The 23,028-nt window shown below is 39.1% G+C and overlaps 1 protein-coding gene across 2 annotated transcripts in view; it reads right to left on the bottom strand.

Moving 5' to 3' along the window:
• The window catches only part of Nup93 (nucleoporin 93), a 110,519-nt gene that overhangs the window by 42,115 nt on the left and 45,376 nt on the right, over window positions 1-23,028 (bottom strand). Inside the window, exons 1-2 of one of the 2 annotated variants that reach the window (XM_042689959.1) lie at window positions 15,844-15,912; window positions 626-688 (exon numbers count right to left, since the gene is read on the bottom strand). Coding sequence is in view for 1 of the 2 variants with exons in the window: in XM_042689958.1 (XP_042545892.1) it covers window positions 626-688 (63 nt within the window). In the remaining variant the exon portion in view is untranslated. Of the gene's footprint in view, window positions 1-625; window positions 689-15,843; window positions 15,913-23,028 lie in introns of those variants that run through there. The other variant, XM_042689958.1, reaches the window with a different exon arrangement.

The following is a 23,028-nucleotide window of genomic DNA, read 5'->3' as shown; positions in this document are numbered from 1 at the left end:
TTGTCCCTCTTCTCCTTCAGTGGTACTAGAGTCTGAATTAATGGCTTTGTGCTTGGTAGGCAAACATTCCATCATTTGGGCTATGACTCCAGTGTGCTTTAGCTATTTTTAATATAGGGTCATGCATTTTTGCCCAGTCTGGCCTGGACCATGATCTTCTTATTTATGCCTCTGCAGAGCTGGAATGACAGGTATGAACCACCACACCCAGATTGTTGATTAAGATGAATATTGCTAATTGCTCCCCTACATTGCCTTGAACCTTGATCCTTCTTTTCACCACCTCCCAAGCAACTGGGAACATGCTGCTCTTAGAATGGTTTTTGATCTTTTGCTCCCTATAAGGAACAAATGAGAGTAACTTGTGCATTAGTGATGTATATAGTCTTATAGCACCTTACAGGAATGACTGTAATACATTGCTGGGCTGCACATACAATGGCTGTTTCAACTTACTTACCATCCTACTGAACATCAAACTCTTAATGCACTTGAGAAACTACTATAAAAGGTGGTACAGGTTGTGAGATATAGGAAACGGATCTTCTAAGACCTGCATCTCCCTGGTGTACATTGTTACCCTATCTCTGACTTTATCCATCTACATTTTGAGTTGTTTTCTTACCCTCTTCCGAGACTCTTCAATGGCAGACAGCAGGGCATTGTCCTTCTCATTCTTCAGGAAGCCCTATGAAAGGAGAGAAAAAAAAAGATATAACTTAAGTTAAAATTAACATTTAACCAGATACTGCAGGATAAAAGATAACCATAAGAGCCAGGCACCTGGTGGCTCAAGCCTGTAATCCTAGATATTCAGGAATCAGAGATCTGAGGATCAAAGTTCAAAGCCAGAGTCAAGGCCCTAAGTTCAAGCATCAGGCCTGGCACCAAAAAAAATGAAAAGAAAAAAAGAGAAAAGAAAGAAAGAAAGAGACGGGGGGGGGGGGGGGGGGGGGGGGGAATGGGTGATTGTCAAAATTACACCAAGAGTCCATTTTATCCCAGTCACATCAGCAGCCATTAAGAAAACAACATTTACTAGCAAGAATTCAGGGAAAGGGGAACCCTTATACACTATTAGTGTGAATATAAATTAGTATAGTCACTAATTCATATAGTGCATATATTGGGAGGAATGTAAGATATCTGCACACCCATGTTTGTAACAGCACTGTTCATTGTAGAATCAGCTTAGGTGTCCATCAACACATGAATGGAGATCAAAGTCTTAGTTATAATAGAAGAGAATTCAAGTTATGCTATCTGTAGTAAAACAAAGTATGTATATATTAAGCATACCCTATTGATATACATGTCTAAAATGACCTGACTTGTTTCACAATCACGTTTTTTCTGTTCTTTTCTGAAACTTCAAGGAACTATAATACAAAGTAGAAAAGCAATAAACTAAATTAAAACATTTTACAATTTTCTTATATGTGAAACATACCTATGACTAGTTTTTGATTACTTGTATTTCCACCACTGTAATGTTTTAAGCATTGTTTGAACAGTCCTATATATGAAGCTTCTGTTTCTTTAAAATGAAAGGAGGGGACCCGGAATGTAATTTAAACAAAGTATTACTAATCTTCATAGATTCCCCAGAATCCTTATGTATTATTATCCCATGTTTCCCTGCTATCATACCTCAAACTAGGCAGTGCACTCGGATGAACAGAGGCAGTGGCCAGCATCCAGGAAAGTTCTCATGAAGGCCCCTCTAGAGCCATCTGAGGCAGCTCTTAGGATACAACACAAAGACGGTGCCAAGTATCTATATTGGTAACTGGGTAGGATGAAGGTAGGGACTTCAGTCACTTTTCCAATAATGCAACAGCCCCAATAAACCAGAATATATAAAGTGAGGAAACCAGTGGTCCATTCAGAAGAGGACTTCTAGTAGTCACATGCCTGTTTGTGGGTTGCTAAAGACTTTGGTGGACCTTGTTCATGCCTATTAATATGATTTGTCAAGTCAACAAACCTCTCATAATTTCTCTTTATTAAAGGGTCTTCAAAATGGCTAAAATCCAAAGTTTTAGTGTAACAGTTTATAAACAAAGTTTATTATGGTTGACATCAAAGGCATAGATTGTGCTCTGCTGCACTTGCAGCTGCTACTAGGAGAAATCGACTAAACAATCATGACATTGGTTGGTAGAAGTAGAGGAAAGGGCACTATTCAACAAGGCAGTACAATTTTTCCAAGCTTACTAACTTAGCCAATATTCTGCCTCTCTCCACCTGCTCTGTGCTTTCTTTCTGCTTTTCCAGAGTCAAAAGGCCAGCATAGTACATTCTGTACCTACAAGCCACATCTCTGTTGCATACATACAAAATGCAAGTAAAAAGCAATAATCAGACACAACTGTTTAAAGCAAAATAACATATGAGAAGCCTTCAAATTTCTAAAAGATGTAAATTCAAGCCAGTGGTTAAAAGAAAGGAAATAAAGATATAGCTTTGGGAAAGATTATCTTTACCTTTGAAATACTTACTAAAAAGCTACATTTTAAAAAATCTCAAGTTCTAAAGGTTAAAATGTGCTTGTGACTTTAGCTAAGTATCACTATCCCACAATACTGTGAAATTTATGTAATCACTTAATCTCAATAAAGAAATCTCAAGTTGGGTGTCAATGACTCACGCCTATAATCCTAGCTACTAGGAGGCTGAGATCTGAGATCACATTCAAAGCCAGCCCGGCAGGAAAGTCTGAGACTCTTATCTCCAATAAACTACTTAGAAAAAGCCAGAAGTGGCATAGTGGCTCAAGTAGCAGAGTGCTAACCTTAAGCAAAAGAAGATCAGAGTCAGTGCCCAGGCCTAGAGTTCAAGTCCCAGGACTGGCAAAAAACAAACAAAAATCTCAAGGTAAATGAAATATTTATCATGATAATCAAAGTTAAGAGCTCATTCACATATGAACAAAGGTCATTAACCATTATGGGTTGTAAAAACTAGTCCTTTTTATATAGCTCAAAATGGATCCAAAAACCACAGTCATTCTCAGTATCTATGAAGATTGGTTCCAGAACCTTCTCCTAGTACATCAAAACTCACAGATGCTAAAGTCCCTTAAATAAAATGGCACAGCACATCATTTACATGTAACCTATATATACTTTAAATCTCTCTGGCCTACTTATACCTAATATACTATAAATACTTCTGAATAGTGCTTATACCATATGACTTAGAGAATCATGAGAAGAAATGGAAATCTCTGTGAATTCAGTATATACTTTTTCTTTTTCCTTATTTCCTTAAAAATACAAAAACAAAAGGAAAAAACAAGATCTCATTAGGTAAGCCAGATTAGTTTCAGCCTCAACTTCCCAAATGCTGACTCACTAATGTGAACCACCAAACCTGGCTCAGACACAACTTTTTTCTTGAATATTTTTTCAAGTATTTGGTAGACTCCAAGGTGCAAAACAGGTGGATATGGAGGACAAACTGTATGCAGGATCTCAATTTTTCATTTCATCCATTATTTCCTTCTAAAACAGTTACAGATCATCGTTCTATTTATTTTTTCTTTTATGACACATTAGTGTTTTAGCCTACCCTTTGGAAAATTTGTAATCCTAGTGACTCAGAAAGATGAGATCTGAGGATCCCAGTTCAAAGCCAGCCCAGGCAGAGAAGTCTTTAAGACTCTTACATCTGGTTAACCACTAGAAAGCTGGAAGTGGATATGTGGCTCAAGTGGTAAAGCAGTAGCCTTAAGCAAAAAAGCTCACGAACAACACCCAGGCCCTGAGTTCAACATGTGTATACACACACACACACACACATCCAAAGTAGTTCTTCAGGAACAACACCCAGGCCCTGAGTTCAACATGTGTACACACACACACACACCAGGAACAACACCCAGGCCCTAAGTTCAACATGTGTACACACACACACAACCAGGCCCTGAGTTCAACATGTGTACACACACACACACACACACACACACACACACACACACACACACACACACACACCAGAGCCCTGAGTTCAACATGTGTACGTACACACACACACACACACACACACACACACACACACACACACACACACACACACACACACACACACACACACACACACACACACACACACACACACACACACACCAGAGTAGTTCTGGGATCTGGGTGCCATCTAGTGGTTACACTAGTTTCTTTCTATTAAAGGATATACCAGATGGAAAAGTATCATGGAGCTAAAGAGTTGAACAGAAACATGACCTGCCTCAGCCTAGGTTTCCTATGGATCTCTTCCTTGAGCTCTCTTTGTCTATGCATTTCTTTTCCATCTAACTCCTCTTCCTATGAAGTATTTTTCATGCCCTCATTCCAGAGATGGTTTTTTCCCATAGCCTACCAGAAAGTGGCTCTCTGGGGAGGTAGGCTGGGGCAAGAAGTGATTCCCTGCCACTAAGAATCCCTTTGGGCACAAAGAAGGCTCAACAGCTTACTTCACAAACTGGCACTCATGAGATGCACTCAGAGGTGCCAGTATGTGACCCTTACAACTCCCCATTATTAGGAGAGAAATGGTATACATGTTTAGAATTGATTGTATACATGTGTGGAAATGACAAAGAAATCCCACTCTATAGCCAATACATGCTAACAACAATGATGAAACCCTCCTTATTATTCACATCCTCTCATGTTGCCATATAGGCACTTTTCAGTTGCTCATAGGTCCCCACCAAACTCTTATGGTGTTTGGCCATTCAATAAAGACTGCTCTATGGGAAGCATCTTACATGCAAGACTGCTAGGTAGACGACTACTCCTGACTTCCCCATCAGTTTTCTTCTTACTGCCCAAGTTCTGGAAAAACCTCAGTTTGCTGGCTCCCCAAGCATGTGTTTTGGTTTCTTGTTTTCTATGCCATATAATAGCTCCCATTCAGGAAGCAATTAAGGGCCAGACACTGCAATTCAAAAACACTGTTGCTATTCCATTAACAATTCTGAAGTGCAGACCACCCTATTCTCTTCCACCACACACTCTGCCATTAACTGAAATCTCCAGAACTTTTCTTTAAAAAAATTATCTTTTTTTTTTTTTTTTTGGGGGGGGGGGTCAGTTGTGGGGCCTGAACTCTGGGCCTGGGCACTGTCCCTCAGCTCTTCAGCTCAAGGCTAGCGCTCTACCACTTGAGCCACAGCACCACTTCCGGCTTTTTCTGCTTATGTGGTGCTGGAGAATCGAACCCAGGGCCTCATGCATGCAAGGCACGCACTCTACCACGGAGCCACCTTCCAGCCCTTAAAAAATTATCTTTAAATATTGTACAATATTCAACATGTCAAATTATGAGTACAACACATTTTGATCAGTGTCACTCCATCCTTTTGCCTGGACTGGCCTTGATTGACCTTGACCCCCTGATCTCCATCTCCAGTGTAGCTAGGATCCCAGGCCTGAGCCATTATGCATGGCTCGTGTGTGTGTGTGTGTGTGTGTGTGTGTGTGTGTGTGTGTGTGTGTGTGTGTGTGTGTGTGTGTGTGTGTGTGTGTGTGTGTGTGTGTGTGTGTGTGTAGGCCTGAGCCATTATGCATGGCTCAAGTTGTGTGTGTGTGTGTGTGTGTGTGTGTGTGTGTGTGTGTGTAGGCCTGAGCCATTATGCATGGCTCGTGTGTGTGTGTGTGTGTGTGTGTGTGTGTGTGTGTGTGTAATTTTTCCCTTTCCTATTTTGTGGTTAATTCAAGATAGGTCTCATGGACTTTTCTGCCTGGGCATTTCTAATTACATAAGTCTATGCAACATAGATTTGTGGTATGGCTAAGTATTATCTCATGAAACTCTTCGTTTCAATGATATATATATTTGCACAAGGTTCTGGGTTCAATCCCCAGTAGCACCCAAAAAGGGTATTTTTCAATCATATGTATTTTATTGGTATATATATGAAGCATTTTATATCTAGATATCTTACTATAGGTCAAAGTCCAAAATGATTAAAATCACTACTATAGAAGTCAACTCCATAGCATCTCAAAATATTGTTACTGTTGCACCTGATGGACAATCAATTCCACATATCTGATGTTTTCGCATCATTACATCTTTGATAGAGAAAGTGGGCCATGTTGCAATGCACATGAGCCAAGAATAACTCTGAATGTAACCTTAAAGTAACCCAAGTCTTCTAAACATGCAGTCACATTTCAAGGACCTAGCAGCCAATCTGGCTCAGGCCCAGGGAAATTTGGAGATAAAATTCAGAGCTTTGCACGTGCTAGATGAGGGTTTTCCCCTTGAGCTATTTCCCTAGCCTAACCTGCCTTATTTTATTGTTAAATTTTTCATTAGCTTATATTAATTGTATAATATATTACAATTAGTGAAATTCCATGTATGTATACAATGTACTTTGATCAAATTTATCTCCTCTATTACTCTTTTTTATCTTTCTTCTTCCCTATTAAAATTTTTATTTGGCTTCATTATTCTATTTTCCTACATGTCCTAAACTGCTTTATTTTAATCTCCATGCAGACTCTGGATTCAGAATAAAGTGTCAGTTAATTCCTGTACCATTGGAAAAGGTAGTAGGCAAAAGAGTGTTTGATTTTTGACAAAAGGCCAAATTTTCTTAGCTTATCTTCTTTCCAAAAGTAAAAACTAAGAAAGAAGGATTTTTCTTCTTGTATGTTCTTACTTTGCTTTTGTGGCATATAATTTCATTTCCAATGCAATATAATGAAGACAGACAGAGAGAGAGAGAGAGAGAGAGAGAGAGAGAGAGAGAGAGAGAGAACCTCACAAGCATCATGAAAAGTCCACAAAATTGAGGGTAATATGTTTTTAGATTAAAAAGCTCATCTTTGACATAATACTCCTCTACCATTTTTTCTCTACCTCCCTGCCCTTTCCTAATACAGTCTCAATGAATTTTCTTGTCTCATTTTCACATATGTATATATTGTCTTTGCCCTTCCTTGCCTTTTCTATTTGTCCCCATCCACTAATGTTTATAGCCCAGACAAGAAATGGTTCAACTTCCTAATTTCTTTTTGTTGAACTGTATGCTTATTGTTAGAGGAGTCTGATCAAGGTATCAGTCACAAGCCTATACCATATTTTAGTCAAATTGATCACTCACACACACACACACACACTCCCATATGTACTTATTATAAAGAAGGGTTTCTTGGTGAGCAGGGGGGAGGGGGCAGGAGGGATCAGTATTTACTTTAGCCAGCAAAGAAAAATAGAAGGGGAAAAAAATACTTACACTGATTGATTTATCCAATATACAATATATATAAATAATATACTTAAATTCTAATCTGGTTCCATAAAGTCTTAATTTACATGGACCTCAAAACACAAATGACTATTCCCTATCTCTTCCCTTCAACAAAACAAGTGGCAATCTACCCTGTCAAATATAGAGTAATATACGGTATCAGGTTGGACATTTACCAAAAGGTATTGGCTACAACACAAAAATACATGGTAGATGCTACAAAATCTTTGTATCTGCTCTCATTGAGTATGTATGACACACACAAATTCATAGGAAATCTGTAACCAACATTCCAATCCAAAATAATACTAACAAAAAGTGATCAGGGCATTAGAAATGATTGTTGCGGTTGAAACACTGCCAAGACACAATAGCTATAACAGCAAAATAAGCAAAGTAAAAAGGAAAGTAGGCAAAGTTTTAAAAAACTGAAAAGATAAAAGAATCAATTAATGGTGCTGGGAAGGTGGCTCAGTGGTAGAGCGCTTGCCTTGCAAGCATGAGGCCCTGGGTTCGATTCCTCAGCACCACATAAGCAAAAAGAAAAAAAGCCAGAAGTGGCACTATGGCTCAAGTGGTAGAGCACTAGCCTTGAGCTGAAGAGCTGAGGGGCAGTGTCCAGGCCCAGAGTTCAGGCTCCATGACCTGACCCAAAAAAACAAACAAACAAACAAAAGAATCAGTTAATGACCTGCTGCAAGATAAAACAAGAATAGCAATAAGCATTGTTAAGTGCCCATCAGAACTTAGGCTATTGCAGTGGAGAAGTCTGCATTATGTAAAGCCAGGAGGTATGATTCCGCCATTACATTCCTTCAGCCTCAACCCATTCTAAGAAAAACATCTGTTCCCTCAACCTCTCCACAACCATTTCCCCAATTTTTAAGCTACGTCCTTGGTAAAAATTTTTCCACAGGTAAACTCTTACTTAGGAGCAAAATGAGGAAGGATGAAGTAAAAATATTCTTTTTCTTTTTTCTTGACTGTCATGGGGCTTGAACTCTGGACTTGGGTGCTGTCCCTGAACTCTTCAGCTCAAGGCGAGTGCTCTACCACTTGAGCCACAGTGCCACGTCCAGTTTTCTGGTGGTTAATTGGAGATAAGAGTCTCATGGACTTTCCTGCCCGGGGTTGGCTTTGTACCACCATCCTCAGACCTCAAACTCCTGAGTAGCTAGGATTATAGGAGTGAGCCACCAGCAGCCAGCTAGTAAAGATATTCTTTGCAGATAAGCTAGCAACTCAGAGGGCCCCCTCGGCTCATCAGATGGTGTGCATATGCTTTTCATTAGCTCCCTTTTGTGGTGCCTACATGGAAAATGCCTCAAGTAATTATTCAAGTGCAGACACGTTTATTATTGATTAAGCTCCAAAAAATAAAGAGAATTTTTTTTAATTTGGGTATCTCAAAGGCCTGGGAAACTTTCATAAGGTTTTATAGCATGATTGGCTATTTTAACAGACAATTGTTGCAGCAGAGTAAAAACAGATGAACTGTCAGTGTACAAGGCCCCTAAGAGGTAGAATCTCCTTTTGCAAGGATTACAGACTAAGAAAATCTAAGCTCTATTTCCCAATTCAGGTAATTTAGAGTGGATCCCAGTGCTTCTTTTTTTGTTTTGTTTTGTTTTTTTTTTTGGTCCAATGGAGGACTCAAACTTGGTACCTTATGCTTTTGTTCTTTAGCTAGCACTCTACCAACTAAGCCATGACTCCACCCCCAATGCCTCTTTTCGGTGAAAGTTTTAATATTTTAAGTCAGCTGCTCAGATTGCATATGTATCTTCAAAAGTATGCACTTCAAAAAGTAATGCTAAGCAGGCAGAGCTGATATTACCAACTGAAATATGTTTAACAATATTATTTTTACATTTATACAAAAGCCAAACTGCCCTCATTCAGCAGGTGGCAGCAGACGCTGCAAGAGTGACTGTGGCATTCCACCATTTGTAGTCTCAGCAGATCTATCAGGGCTGCTGACAGTTCTGGAGCCACAGGTGGCAGACCCTGGTGAAATAATGGCACTGTGCAGGCACCAAACCATCTGTCACTGTCAGAATGCTGGGGTCCATTGTGCACATGGTTTCTACGACTGAGCTAAAAAAGAAGAAAAAGAAAAGAAAAGAAAAAAGAAAGGGGGCGGAGGAGTCATACAGCTACATGGTGGATTTGGGTCCATCAAGGTAAAACAAATTACTTATCCCCATGACTCAAACTGGTTTTCAGGATGGTCTAAAATTCTCAGACAGAAAACTGATTGTACATAAGAGGATTACAAACTCAAGAACACACAGTACTCCTGACAATATTTTGACCTGAGAATGCTGACATGCCTGGTCTTTTCAGGGGCATGAGCATGAACATGACAGCTGTGATATAATTCTATCTTCACCTTTGCTTTCTGAAACAGTCAAGGCCTTGCAGATAGCCAGTAATATGTCTCCCTGTAGCTTTTGCAGATCCCCCTCTCTCTCCTACCTATCCCTATCCCTCCAAAAGAAAAAATAAAACCTCACCCTATAATCATCAACTCTGATTTCCACATTGGGTAAAAAAACGTTACTTTAAGAAGTAACTGAACAGGACCACACACAATCCAGGCATGGCTCAAGTGGTGGAGCACCAGACTAATAAGCAAGCCTGAGTTTAAGCCCCAGTAGCAGGGTGGGGGTAGGGGAGAACAATAAGCCACACTTTGCCTCTTGAGAGAGGGACCGTGATGCAGCAGGAAATAACAAGCTGTGCTGGCAGGACATCTGCTGGCTGGCTGTCTCTCCCCTCATTGGGGAAAAGTAGGGAGCAGAAGTAACTCATGGCAAGAGAGGAAGGTGGCTAGCCAACTGTTCTGCTGAGGTAGCCCCAGGAGAGAAAGCCGGGATAATTCTGAGCATTTTCTCTCCTTTGTCTAATCACTCCCAAAAGCCTAGCACACTTGCTAGGGCTAATTGCCAGAGACACAAGAAAGGGAAGGATTCTGAAGAGAGAACTTTTTCAAGCTAGCTTTTCAGATAGAATACTAATGGTGTGCCAAAGTATGCCTGGCTTCAAAGAGCAAACCAGCAGAATTCTCTCCGCACCCAAAAAGTCTGAATCCCAGTCACTCCAGGAAAGGAAAAGATAAGGAGGATTTATTACAAGGGATAATACATTTCAACATGACCACCTTGTAGTACCCAAAGAGCTTTGAGTACTAAACCTGTACAGCCATAGAAAACAGGGAATACAACAGTGATGGCCTTCATCATGGCTTTCCCATGGCCTTCCAAACACACTCTAAAAGAATATACTGAAGGCTGGGAAGGTGGCTCAGTGGTAGAGCGCTTGCCTTACATGCATGAGGCCCTGGGTTCGATTCCTCAGCACCACATAAGCAGAAAAAGCCAGAAGTGGCATTGTGGCTCAAGTGGTAGAGCGCCAGCCTTGAGCTGAAGAGCTGAGGGGCAGTGCCCAGGCTCAGAGTTCAGGCCCCATGACCAAACCCCCTCCAAAAAAACCCACTGAAGCATTCCTGTATTAACACAAGACAACACAGAAATCCTAGGCGGTGTCAGACCCAGTGTCTTTTCCTCCCTGGTAAGAAGGAGCTTTGGGGACTGTGAGAAGGAAAGGGGGCAGCCAGAGGGTATGTCTCCCAGCCAAGCCAGCAGCTTTGGCCAGGCGCTCATGATTGAGCACAAGGAGCGCTATTAGGATGGTGTTTAGGAGTCACATCTCATATTAATTCCCCGCTGGTCTGCGGTGTCACTCATTTACACTGCAGTTGAAAATCGCAGCTCCACCTGCTATGCAGCAATGCTTATACTGATGGGATTGGAAACCAGTCATCCTGGCTGTCACAGCAAAGGGAGCTCTGGTTTTGCTCTTCTTATTCAAATTCTTTTTTTAAAAAAATCTATTTGTTTTGAGACTGTTAAAACAAACAGGACATATTTCCTTTTATAACTTTACATTGTCTTCAATGAAATTCTGTCAAGGCACTCCTTTATTAATATTATTAGTGATTTCATGCTTTCTAAAACATTAATTAAGTTTAAAAACGTTTTGACTTTATCCTGTCAGTACCTAGTAATACTGCAGAATGCACCAGTCACCATTGCTACTATAGGTACAGAAAACAAGAACCAGTGTTTAGCTCGAGTGCCAAATGTAAGCAACGAAACAGAGGACACAAGATCATTTTTCAAAAAAAAAAAAAATCATCTGTCAAATAAAACCATTTTTCAAAGCTAAATCCCATTACCCTTGCACCACTTCTGTAGAAGGGGCAGCCCTGCTGGGTAGGGCTCCTCACACTTGGGGTTAAGGCAGTGATCTGCTGGGAGGTACTTCAGAAAGCCTGGCTCCAGCCTAGCCCGTAGAAGGATATAAAAGATTTTGCCCAGCCTAGGAAAAAGGATGTAAAGATTTTCCCCAGCCTAGGAAACAGCCTCTCTCTCACCCTCATGTCCAACCATCAACACAAAAAGCTTGACTTGCAGGAGAGATATAATTATTACATATTTGTTTTATAAATGCCAAATTTATAAATGCACATCACTTTCAACATAAGCCCAAGAAGACACTAGGCACGGCTCTGAGTAAGTCGCTTCTCGCACAGCTGCAAAGGAACATTTCCTTGAGTTAGGCTGATAAAGCAAAGGCAGACAGTTGAAAGCTCAATGCATCAGCTCCACCAGTCAGTCACCAGCCAGCCCACGTTGAGGAAGAAGCAGAGTGGGATTCAGACAGCAGCACAAGAGCACAAGTAGAAAGTCATGTGCTCTGGACCTAGGGTAAAACCTAGGGTATGACCTTGAGGAAGTTATTTAACTGCAGTACACCTTGCTTCAACTATAAGGAGATCTGATCATACCACATAAGTTCCAAAAATTCCAACTCCATAAGAGATGGGGAATAGAGAAGAAATCAGCAGTCACTACTACTCTCACTACAGTCTTCCTCAAAATAATCACACTATCAACCACAAAAGAAATACTGTAGATTTAATTTTTGAAGGCAGCAACATATATATTTCTTATATAAAGTAACTAGAACGAAAATAAGAGACAACACATTTTCGCAGGGATGCTAGTTTCCTCTTGCCACAAAAGGGAAACACAGTGCTCAGCATTTTCTAAGAATCCATATACTGGAAGGAGCAAATTCCTATAGTAAGAAAGAGGAAAAGTACAAAACAAGGAAATTCCAAAGTGTTAATACCATTCCTTACAAGTGACATTTGAAGCCATCTTGATTGAGTCTTCAGGAAAATCTCAAAACTTCCATCTTCTGACAATAAAAAGTAACTGTAAATTAGTAAAACAATATGTTCACACTGGTGAAGAAAAGAACCCGTGCATGCAGACCACCTCTCATCAGTGCTCCTGGTGACGCCATTTTCCTCCTTCTTCACTGCCATCTTAGGGCTGCCTGACATGCTTGCTATTCTACATTATGGTACTGCCCGAATAGTACCATACAAATGTACTGTTTTTAATCACACACACACAAAATTATCCTTTGACACTTTATTACCAGGTAGGCTAACATCATGTGAAAACTGAAGAGCTCCCAGACTGAAGAAAATCAGGAATCTTCTACAAGTACCAAGAAGGAGAACCTCATCTAGCAGCCAAACTTGAGTTAGACGCAAAGAAAATAGGAAGCACTTGGGTCTCTGGTACTCCTGCAGAACACCTAAAAGCAATACTCAACATACTGCTTCTTTATAAAGCCAGCAACACACAAAAAAATGACCAGAATCTTTAAGCAAGTATTACTTTAAAATTTTTAAAGGTAGGCTTTTTAACACCTCTCATGCCATCCAACCCAATGTTTTATGTAAGCAATGCTGCAGTTAAAATGGAGTTTGAGTATGCTGCCCTAAAACTCTTTTATTTCAAGGGTAAGTCCAGTAAAATTCAAGTACAAGATTCTCTTTGTATTCTACCATACATCTGTACTACACTGATATGCTCTTATGATGCAGGCTAGTTTAGTACCACAGACTTACAGAATCATTGTAGGACTCAAACAAGGGCTTAGGAAAACAAACTCTTCCTGTCAGTGAAAAGGCTGATATAAAGAAAACTGTTCTCTGCCCTGTTTCAATGATCTTTTCATTAGAGAAAACAGTGTTCAGTGACCAGGATGAACAGCAGCTAGGATAAGACCTAGAACAGCTGGCTTTACAAATCTGATCTTGATTTAAAAGGATTCCCAGAAACCAGTTCCGTGAGGATTCAACTCCTGAAACAGCTACTAAAACATTTTGAGCAAATTCGTCATGGCAGTGTATTGCCAAATAAAGTTATTATAAATTCTTCAGGGTTTAAAAAACAAAAATTCTTCAGCCTTTAAAAGATAAACACACAAATCAGTGTTAAAATCCACTTGTTTCCTCTTAGCAAGAGCATAAAGGAACAAAGAAATAAGCTAGGTCAAACCCAATTAAATTTAAGAATCAAGACTTGTTAAGCTTACAATTACAAACAAGAGCTTTTATATGAGTAGCTTTGAAGTCACAACTATTAATTAAGCAGAAGACACTAAAAATTAGCTCCATGAGTAAGAATGAAAGCCTCAATCTGGGAACAAAATCTTATTTTGTCAAAACATTTTTAATGTACTTTAATCATCTATTGTAGATCATTAACATGGAAACATTTTCTTAACAACAACAACAAAATGCCCTAAAATCCAACAATTCTTTTCAGGAATAGGAAATACTTTTTTTTGAAAGACAGTAAAAAGAAGCCTAAACTCTGAAATATACTAAATTTAGATTTCTTTTTTCTCCCAGGTGCCATTTCCATCCATGACTAATAATAATTTCATACCTCTTACTAACTTATCAATGAATAACTAATTAAAATCATTTCTAAAAATAACTCTAAAACATGTATTTCAAGAATATATCATACCTGGTTTTTAACACACACTTAAAAAATATATCCAAGAGTCTCCTTTCATATTTGTAGCAGTCTTTTAAAAGTCTATTTTGCCCATTCAACCAAAGACAAATTTTCAACCTCTCACCGCTATATGAAAAATACTTACAGTAGACAAAAGGATTCCATCTTCTTTCTGGGAATGCTCTCCACCCTTCCAAAGAACTCTTTTCTACAGGGTGCAAAATCATTCTTACTTGTACAGTAACAAAGCTCCTGTGCCATTGAACCTAATGTAAATGAAATGGCCCTGCAGCTGCCTTCAGAATCCATTCACCTCGCCCATGATACAGCTAATTGTTAAAAATGGTGGATGAGACATTTTCCATACATTAAATTAAGGAGCTCTGATGAATGCACTGGCATCCACCCACTTCAGACAAAGGAAAATAATTTGCAACTGTACCAAGGCAGGGATAATTGAGTCATATCCTATCCAGGGTCAGTGTTAGAGGTTTCCTCCATCTTTACAAAATGCAAACCACAGCTCATTGTCTCATCTCAGAAATCAATTCTTTGCAGTGCAGCACTAGGTCAGAGTTTTAAAGGAATCTTAGTCATGAGTAAATCCAGACTTCCAGTGCTAAGAGCCAAATTCTCCAGTTCCTCTCCCTTCCCTGAGCAGTTCTCCATTCCTCACTTGACAGCTCCTCAAACCTTCCTATTGTTAAGAGTAAAGAAAAGTCCTACACCTCTGAAGGGAACTAAATTCCTCCACTAAGTGAGCAATTTCCAAGTCTGAGCTTCAAAATGAGGTCCAGACCTTATGATACAATACATTCTTTGGGATTAAAAAAAAAAACTGTACAATATTCTTTTTTTGTTATATTTAAGGGGAGGAAACAAACAAGCTGGTTTTTTAAATGGTGAATTCTCTCACATTAATCAATGTATTAAAAGTATTATTTATAGGCAACATATCTCATTATTACGACTTAGGAAGTTTTCATTTTAATTATACAAATCAAAAAAATCTAAAAAATATTATTTAAAAAGGGCTCCTACTCTGTTGCAGCTAAATTTAAGAAATAAAAGGTAATTAACTTAAATTGCCCAAAACTGGTAATATTAAAGAACCCACATCTTAGATGTTACTATTTAATTTCATTTAAAGCCTTATGCTAAAATGTTTTCTATGAGATAAGTGCAAATATCTTTAAATAGAAATTTTTCTGTAACTACTAAATTAAATAACTGAATTCCTTGGTAAGGTATACTCCTATACACACACTCACACACACATATATACACCTATAATCCCAAAGAAGGATTTTAGCAAAGGAAAAAATCTATTTTAAATTTCATATCATACAAGAATTCTGCTCTTCACATGTCTCTAAAAAAAAAAAAATCCTAAAGAAAGTACTTGTTACTTAAAGATGAAATTACAAAAAAACCCAACTATTTAAATACCACTATGCCCCACCCAATAGATTCTTGTTTTTAAGAAAAACATTAGATGGAAAGACACAAATCTGAACAATTCTCAGAAGACTCAAGTACTTGTATTATCAAATGAGTTAACTGCTTCTGAATTTATTTCAAATTTACAATAAATAAAGACCTGGTGTTTCAGAGGTACAACATACTGTCAACTCTATTTAAGATGCACTCATCTTAATTTCTTTGCAAAACAGACAATCCTACCTGCAGCACTCAAATTTAAGGAGTTGCAGACCGGTGGATGCTGTCAGTCACTGCAGCTCTTCCATATCGTCGTCTTATGTGGGAACTGGTGCTCAAGTTTTTCCTACCCCATACTGCCAGAATTGATGGATGGAGTGGGGAGAGGGAGAGAGAAGGGAAAGAGAAGAAAAAGGAAAAGACTCCTCTGCAAGTGCTGATATGACTGAACACTAAAGAGTCCAATCAGACAATGAGACGGCAGAGTCCCTTAAGAAGGAAGCAGAGCAGCCCGGGAGCAGAGCATCATCATCGAAGGTGCTCCACACAAATTCAGAGAAGTCAGCTATCAGTTTGAAAGCACAAACTGATAGGAGTAACAGTTTATAGGTTACAGAAGGGAATTTTATTGTTAACGGACTGTACCAAGTTAAGATTTAACAGGGGGAGAGACAACATGTAGGCAAGGAATGCTATAATACTTTTTCCCCCAACCCAAGCCACTGCAATTACTCTGCTGTGAATTTTTGATGACTTCCGACATCTTGCATAGTTAATAATCGCTTCAGCTGTCATGTTTGGTTAATGTGGAAAATGCATTTGCTGCATTGTGATGCAGTGCTGTGGCCACAGATTGTAACACCAGTTGTGAAGCTGGTCCCTTAACTGAGCAGCAGGAATGTGCACATGCCACGATGCTAAAATAAATGGTAGTTAAAAGATTTTACACAGCAGCAGACCTGCCATTTTAGTCTACAGAATGTGTAGATCCAACATGCAGAAGCATCTCAGATCACTGTGCCCTTGTCCACTGTAGCTGTACTGTCCTTCAAACAGAACAGTAAATTCACCATCTTAAATGTTTGGTCTCTTAGTAGTTAAAAGATTTTGATACTATTTAAATAACTATTTAGATTAATTATAGCTTTGAGCAGAACAGAGGTTATTTGCATTTCAAGAATATACAGCCAATGAAACTGTCAGTGACACGGGAAAATGCAGACCTTTTATTAACATATGCTCAGCTCAACTGTCACTTCTTTGTACAACATTTATGGGGAAAAATATATATGATGTATAAGTGATAAATATTCCTGTTTTGCCGGAATGGTTTTTACGAGTACCCTAGGAAAGAAAAGGATCTTTTTCTCCATGTTTTAATATATAACCTGAAAGCTAAAGATTACATTAAAATACTAAAGTGTTTTTCACTGTCACAAAAGGAAATTCCATGTGGCAAACTGTGCAATTATAAGAAAGCTTGAAAAAGGCAAGACGAAGCCATACTAAGAGTTCAACACTAGATGATTAAAGTCAAGCCAGTCAGGTAGTGAGCCATCATTATGGTACATATTGCAAAGAAAAATCTAGAAAAAGACTATTCCTTCTTCAAACAGTAAAAAAAATCAAAAAGCCCAGGACTGTAATCTGTCTGGTTGCAAAACCAACGCCTATACTGCAGAACCTGAGAATCATTACTCTTGCCAATTTTCATAATATATTTTTATACAAATATTAATCTGGCTATCTAACATCTAGAATTTGACTACTTTGCTTCATCTTTCATTATTATTTTTGTCTTTAAAGAAACAACCAAGTTAGATTTTGATGGTTTAAAAAGAAAATCAATTAATTTAATTAAATTACATTTCTTACATCAGAACTTTGGTCAATAAAATAACCTAGAGCTGAGATGTTGCTGGTATTTCTTCCTTATAAAACAAGCAAAAAGTCCAACCAAACTAAAAAAATGAGTAAATAAAAAAAAAAAAAACACAAAACACACTGGTGTTCAACAGTGAATGACAATGAAAGAACTTATGTTACTAACATAAAAATCAACTCTGATTTCCTTTGTTTTATTCATTGTGATAGCACCAAATGCATAATTTGGAGGTACATGTGTTAACAAGCACTGTAAAGCTTTCTAGTTTTGCTTCTTACCCTAACTTAAAATTAACTGTACCAACAGTGCTATTCAGTGCCATAGCAGATGTCACAGTAGTTGCTGCTAACATTCAACAATTCAAGCTCTTTTTGTTCCAGACCCGGTACAAGGTACTACTAACAGCTTAGAAACTGCACAAGGAAGGAAGAAAACGGTTTTGTTGGGGGAAGCTTTGAAATCAACCAGGCTCAGCTTATGCTCCAATTACTGAACAAAAGACAATCCTGGGGGACCTCTCTGTGAACTAGTACAAGAGGCAAACTCTTTTGTTTCTCATCAAATAAATACTATATTGGAGCATAGCAGATATGCAGCTATAGGAGTCAGCCTGGGGATATGAAGGGCAAGGAAAAAAAAGAACCCAAGGACCCAGCTGAAGTCAAACCACTTCACTGATGTAAAATCTGTTCCTGAGGGAGACATCTGAGGTTCACTGTAGAGGAGGGAAAAAACCCTTTTTATTTCAAAAAACAAACAATACAACCAAAAAGCTCACCTCACCAAGTCTGTTAAGACCTTCCTCCTTCAGTATTGTCAATAAACAAATTAGCAGGGCATTTCTTTATGTCAAAATAAATCCTAAATCTGCTCAGACTCTTTCTGTTCTCATTCTATGAGTATTCCAAAATACCCAGGCAAGAAGCTAGAACATTCTGGCTATAAAAGACTCAGAACAGAGGGGGACTGAGAGTGGTAACTAACTTGCCTTCAGACCTGCTGGAGAAGTCATGAAAATACTGGAAAGATGCCCCCTCACAAAAGAGGTGCATTGCCACTAGTTTTGTCACAAATACTACATAAATTGATCGATTCTTAAATGTCTATTAGGTGGTCCATTGTTTACATTTGTGTTTTGACCTTACACAACCTTAAATACCAAAAACTAAAGCAAACAGAAGGACAGAACACTCACGTGCCCAGCATTCATTAACACAAGGGAGAACAGAAATGACGAGATTATAAAATAGAAAAAGGAAGCCCTAGAAGGCTAAAGCTTAGGTGGAATTATAATAATTGACAGATAAAACTGCACTCAATTAAATAACTGCAAAGCTATATTGACTATATGTATGACTTTACCCAGAAGTCAACCTTTTACAGATCTATGGTGGGCCCTGTTCTTCTAGGCTCTGCAAAGATGCAGCAAAATTACTGGTGCAAATGTAGGATTTTTTTGTTCTTGTTTGGTTAAAATTTTTGGTTGTTTTTCAGAGATAGGGCCTCACTGTATAGCTCAGATTGATCTTGAATTTAAGATCCACTTGCCTTAGCTTCCAAGTGCTATTTTTGTTTATAAGGGTATACCATCAGGCCCAGTTGGGTAAACTCTTTTAATAGTAAAGAAGGAGATCGTGAGGTTGGGTGAATACTCCCCAATGCTCAATCCATCCCCTCAGCTTTCTAATGCATAGCTGGATCCTACATCCCTTTCTATCCAGTCAATAACCTCTTTCTAGCTCCTCTCTCCTGGCTGACCTTAGAACTTTGCCCCTGCTATGCAATTTCCCTTCCATATGTTCATTATACTGTCAAAATTCACTTCTGGGCAGTGGTGCTGGAAAACTCTGTCAGAGCTGTTTTCTGAACACTGCTTGCTTCTTACCCTGTCTCTACATGTTTCACGAGCATTTCCATAGTGATGTTTGGCTAAAACATCAAAAGTTTAAATGAAATCTCAATTCTCTATCAACTTAAATCTTCCCAATTTCAGCCTGGCTGGGAAGCATCAATCTTCTCCCTGCTCCAAATCTTGTGTTATTCTGAAACATGCTTTACCCACCAGATACCAGATGTACTATGTGTTTTATTCCAAATGATTCTCATTTTCTCAGTTCCATTTCCTTGATCAACTTTTTGGCCTTAGCTTGCCATTTGCCCTGTGGGTGGATTACTAGAACTGCCTCTGAAGAATAGGTCAGCAAATATGTCTCCATGGCCAGGCCAACTTCCATAAGCATCACTGAACCTTCCTCCCCCTTCTTCTCAACATTTACTCATCCCACACACACTACAAGAGCACTTGCTGCCTACACTCCACTGCTTTGCAGCCACTCCATCCACATCTGTTCCACAAACCACAGATCCTTTCCCTTCTCCTTCCCCTTTCCCTTTCCTTTTCCCCTTCCCCTTCTTTTCCTTTCCTTTCTTTCTCTCTCTCTCTCTTTTTTTTTTTTTTGCCTATACCAGGGCTTGAAATTTATACTTGCTTCATCTGCTTGCTCAACTAGTGCTTTACCACTTGAGTCCCACCTCTATCCTGACTCTACTGGTTAGAGATTGAGTCTCATGGTCTCTTCTGCCTGGGCTGACTTTGAACTGTGATCCTCTAGATCTCAGCCACCTGAGTAAGTAGGATTACTGAGTCACCAACATCTAACCAGATTCACTTATCACATAATTTTTCTTCTCACATTCCTAGATATGGTCAAATTATCACTCTCATAACTTCTTCTTTTACCTTAGGCAAGCCAAAGTCATTTCATCTTTCAAGGCCCTTTCAGGTCCCAGGTGATCTTCCCCAACTTCCCAAGAATTGATCACTTCATATCCTCTGAAGCCCCATGACATACAGAATTTAACTTAATCAATTGGACAGTTTGAACCCATTGCTGGAATGTTATTCTTGGCTGTCTACATGGAAGCCATGAAGCTTCTAAAAGGCAGTATCCAGAATTTACATTCTAATTATCATTCAACAAAGCCATCTCACTGATTTCCCCCCTCTTTTGTGGTTCTGAGTGTCTGAGCCCAGGATCTCCAGTCCATCCACTGGTTTATATTAGTGTTCAATAGGTCCACTTAGATGCAGGTAATTACTTAAAGGGGAGCTAAACTCTTGCTCATTGTTTCTTCTTTTTTTTTTTGGGGGGGGGGGGTCCGGTCATGGGCCTGGGCGCTGTCCCTCAGCTCTTCAGCTCAAGGCTAGTGCTCTGGCTTTTTTCTTTTTGCTTATGTGGTGCTGAGGAATCGAACCCACGGCCTCATGCATGCAAGGCAAGCGCTCTACCACTGAGCCACCTTCCCAGCCCTCATTGTTCCTTATTCCAAATTTCTAAGCTTTCTAAGAGAAATACAGCTTTAGGTGGCAAGACAGATGCTGAAGTGATTCTAAGCCAACATACAGAAACATCAAACTCTTTTATATGACTAAGCATCATTATGACAATATTCAATTCCCAGAGTCAGCTTCCTTCTCATATGCATTTATAGAGCTAAAGAGGTTCAGAGGAAATGAGACGGTCCTGGTCCTGGCCCAATGTCAATGGTGTGCATATACTATAGCTCATCTGTCCTTACAAACCAGCTGAGAATGAAAAAATAATCTGCTAATTTATCATGGATATTTCTTCCTAAACACGGTTTTAAGTGAGGAACACTACTTGACTTTTTAAAAAAATTAAATAAAAAGGCAATTTCTTTATGTCTCTATTTTGCAGTCAAACACATTAAGATTCATTTCTTGCTTGCTCATTTTCAAAGTGGTTTGCCAAGGGGTCAAGAAGCAAAAAGAAAGAAAGACTCCTTGCTTAGAGAAACTGAAGAATTCCTGCTGCTCCTGAGCACAGTTCTTTCTGCCTTTGTTTAACTATCAACCAGAAAAGGTGAGAGCAGGGTTTACAAAGTGGCCTGTACCTGTATGGAAGGAATTCCAGAAGGTTTCAGTAGTTCCCTAATAAGAACAGGTACTAGGGCTGGGAAGGTGGCTCAGTGGTAGAGCGCTTGCCTTGCATGCCTGAGACCCTGGGTTCGATTCCTCAGCACCACATAAGCAAAAAAAAAAAAAAAAAAGGCGGAAGTGGTGCTGTGGCTCAAGTGGTAGAGCGCTAGCCTTGAGCTGAAGAGCTGAGGGACAGCGCCCAGACCCTGAGTTCAGGCCCCACGACCGGACCCAAAAGAAAAAAGAGCAGGTACTAATGAACCTCAAAGGAGAGGAGGCAGTGCGCTCCACAAATATTCCTTTAGGATGCAGAAGAAAAGGGAACCTTAGTACACTGTGGGTAGGAATGTAAACTAGTGCAACCACTATGGAAATCATTATGGAGGTTCATCAAAAATAATGGTACCTTGAATGTAAAGGGGGTACTAAGTGAGGGAGTACTATATGTATGTGTGTATGTATGTATATGTGCATGTATGTATAAGAAACCTACTAAATACTGTTTTTAAAAGGAAGGAGGGAGGTTATAAGACTTAAAATACAATGTATGCATCTGGAATTTTCACATGAACCCTCGACTACTATTAATGAATCCTAATTTCAAAAAAGAACGAAACTTTAAAAATACATGTGTATCAGTGTTCTTTTTGCAATTCGCTATATTTTAAGGAGCTTCCCAAGTTTAAGAAACTCAGAATGAGAGTTTTCCCATCTGTCAGCCAGTCCTCTATCCTGCCCTCCTTCTTACTTGCTTGCTTGCTTGCTTCCTTCCTTTCTTCCTCTCTCTCTCTCCCTCCCTCTCTCCCTCCCCCCCCCCTCCCCCCCGCCCCACATACACACAGTATCTAACAGACTTCAATATTCAGGGAAAGGGAACAAATGATACTTTTGGCAAGAGCTAGCAGAATATGTGAAGAAGTTCTATGGTAATAAAAAATAAATGGAATAATAAAGTATGTGAAGACTCATCAAGTATCAAGCTATAAAATTTCTGGGAAAATCCATTGCTCTTGTGGCACAGATTAAGAAAATAAGATACAGAAACTCAGGTTTGCCAAGGTCACTCAAGGACCCAACCCAGGTTCTGGCATCAGCCCAGGACCTGGGTGACTTGCTTCCTTACAGAGCTCTGCATAGCACTCTGCGGCACTATTGCAAGACAAACTGCCCAGGTGCATCCTTGAGCCCCAGATTTCAGAAAATTTTGTGATTACATGAGATGGTGGTTTCTAAAGAACCACTTCTAGCTTGCTAATTTTTGTTACCAATGTATTTTAAACAACAGATGTATTTCTTGCCAGGTTGATTGTAAATAGAATTCTTTTCAACAAAATCTATTTTAAATTCAGTAGGAAAGCTGTTATGCGAAAGAATACTAAAGTTAAACATTATCTCAAGATTTCTTTTATAAATTCAGACATTCAGAGATTGGATTTGCTTGGTAAAGCAGGGTCCATTATATTACTACTCATATTTTAAAGGGAGACATTAAAATCTTAATTTTCATGTAAACTTAATAAAATAGTTATTATAAGGGTGATTTACAGAGAGGCTACAGTTATATATGGCAGGTAAAGAGTACATTTCTCTTTTTTGGTCGAGC

Source organism: Dipodomys spectabilis, unplaced genomic scaffold, assembly GCF_019054845.1.
Source record: "Dipodomys spectabilis isolate Male_0828 unplaced genomic scaffold, ASM1905484v1 ptg000130l, whole genome shotgun sequence".
NCBI lineage: Eukaryota > Metazoa > Chordata > Mammalia > Rodentia > Heteromyidae > Dipodomys > Dipodomys spectabilis.
This window is presented reverse-complemented; position numbering and strand designations above follow the sequence as displayed.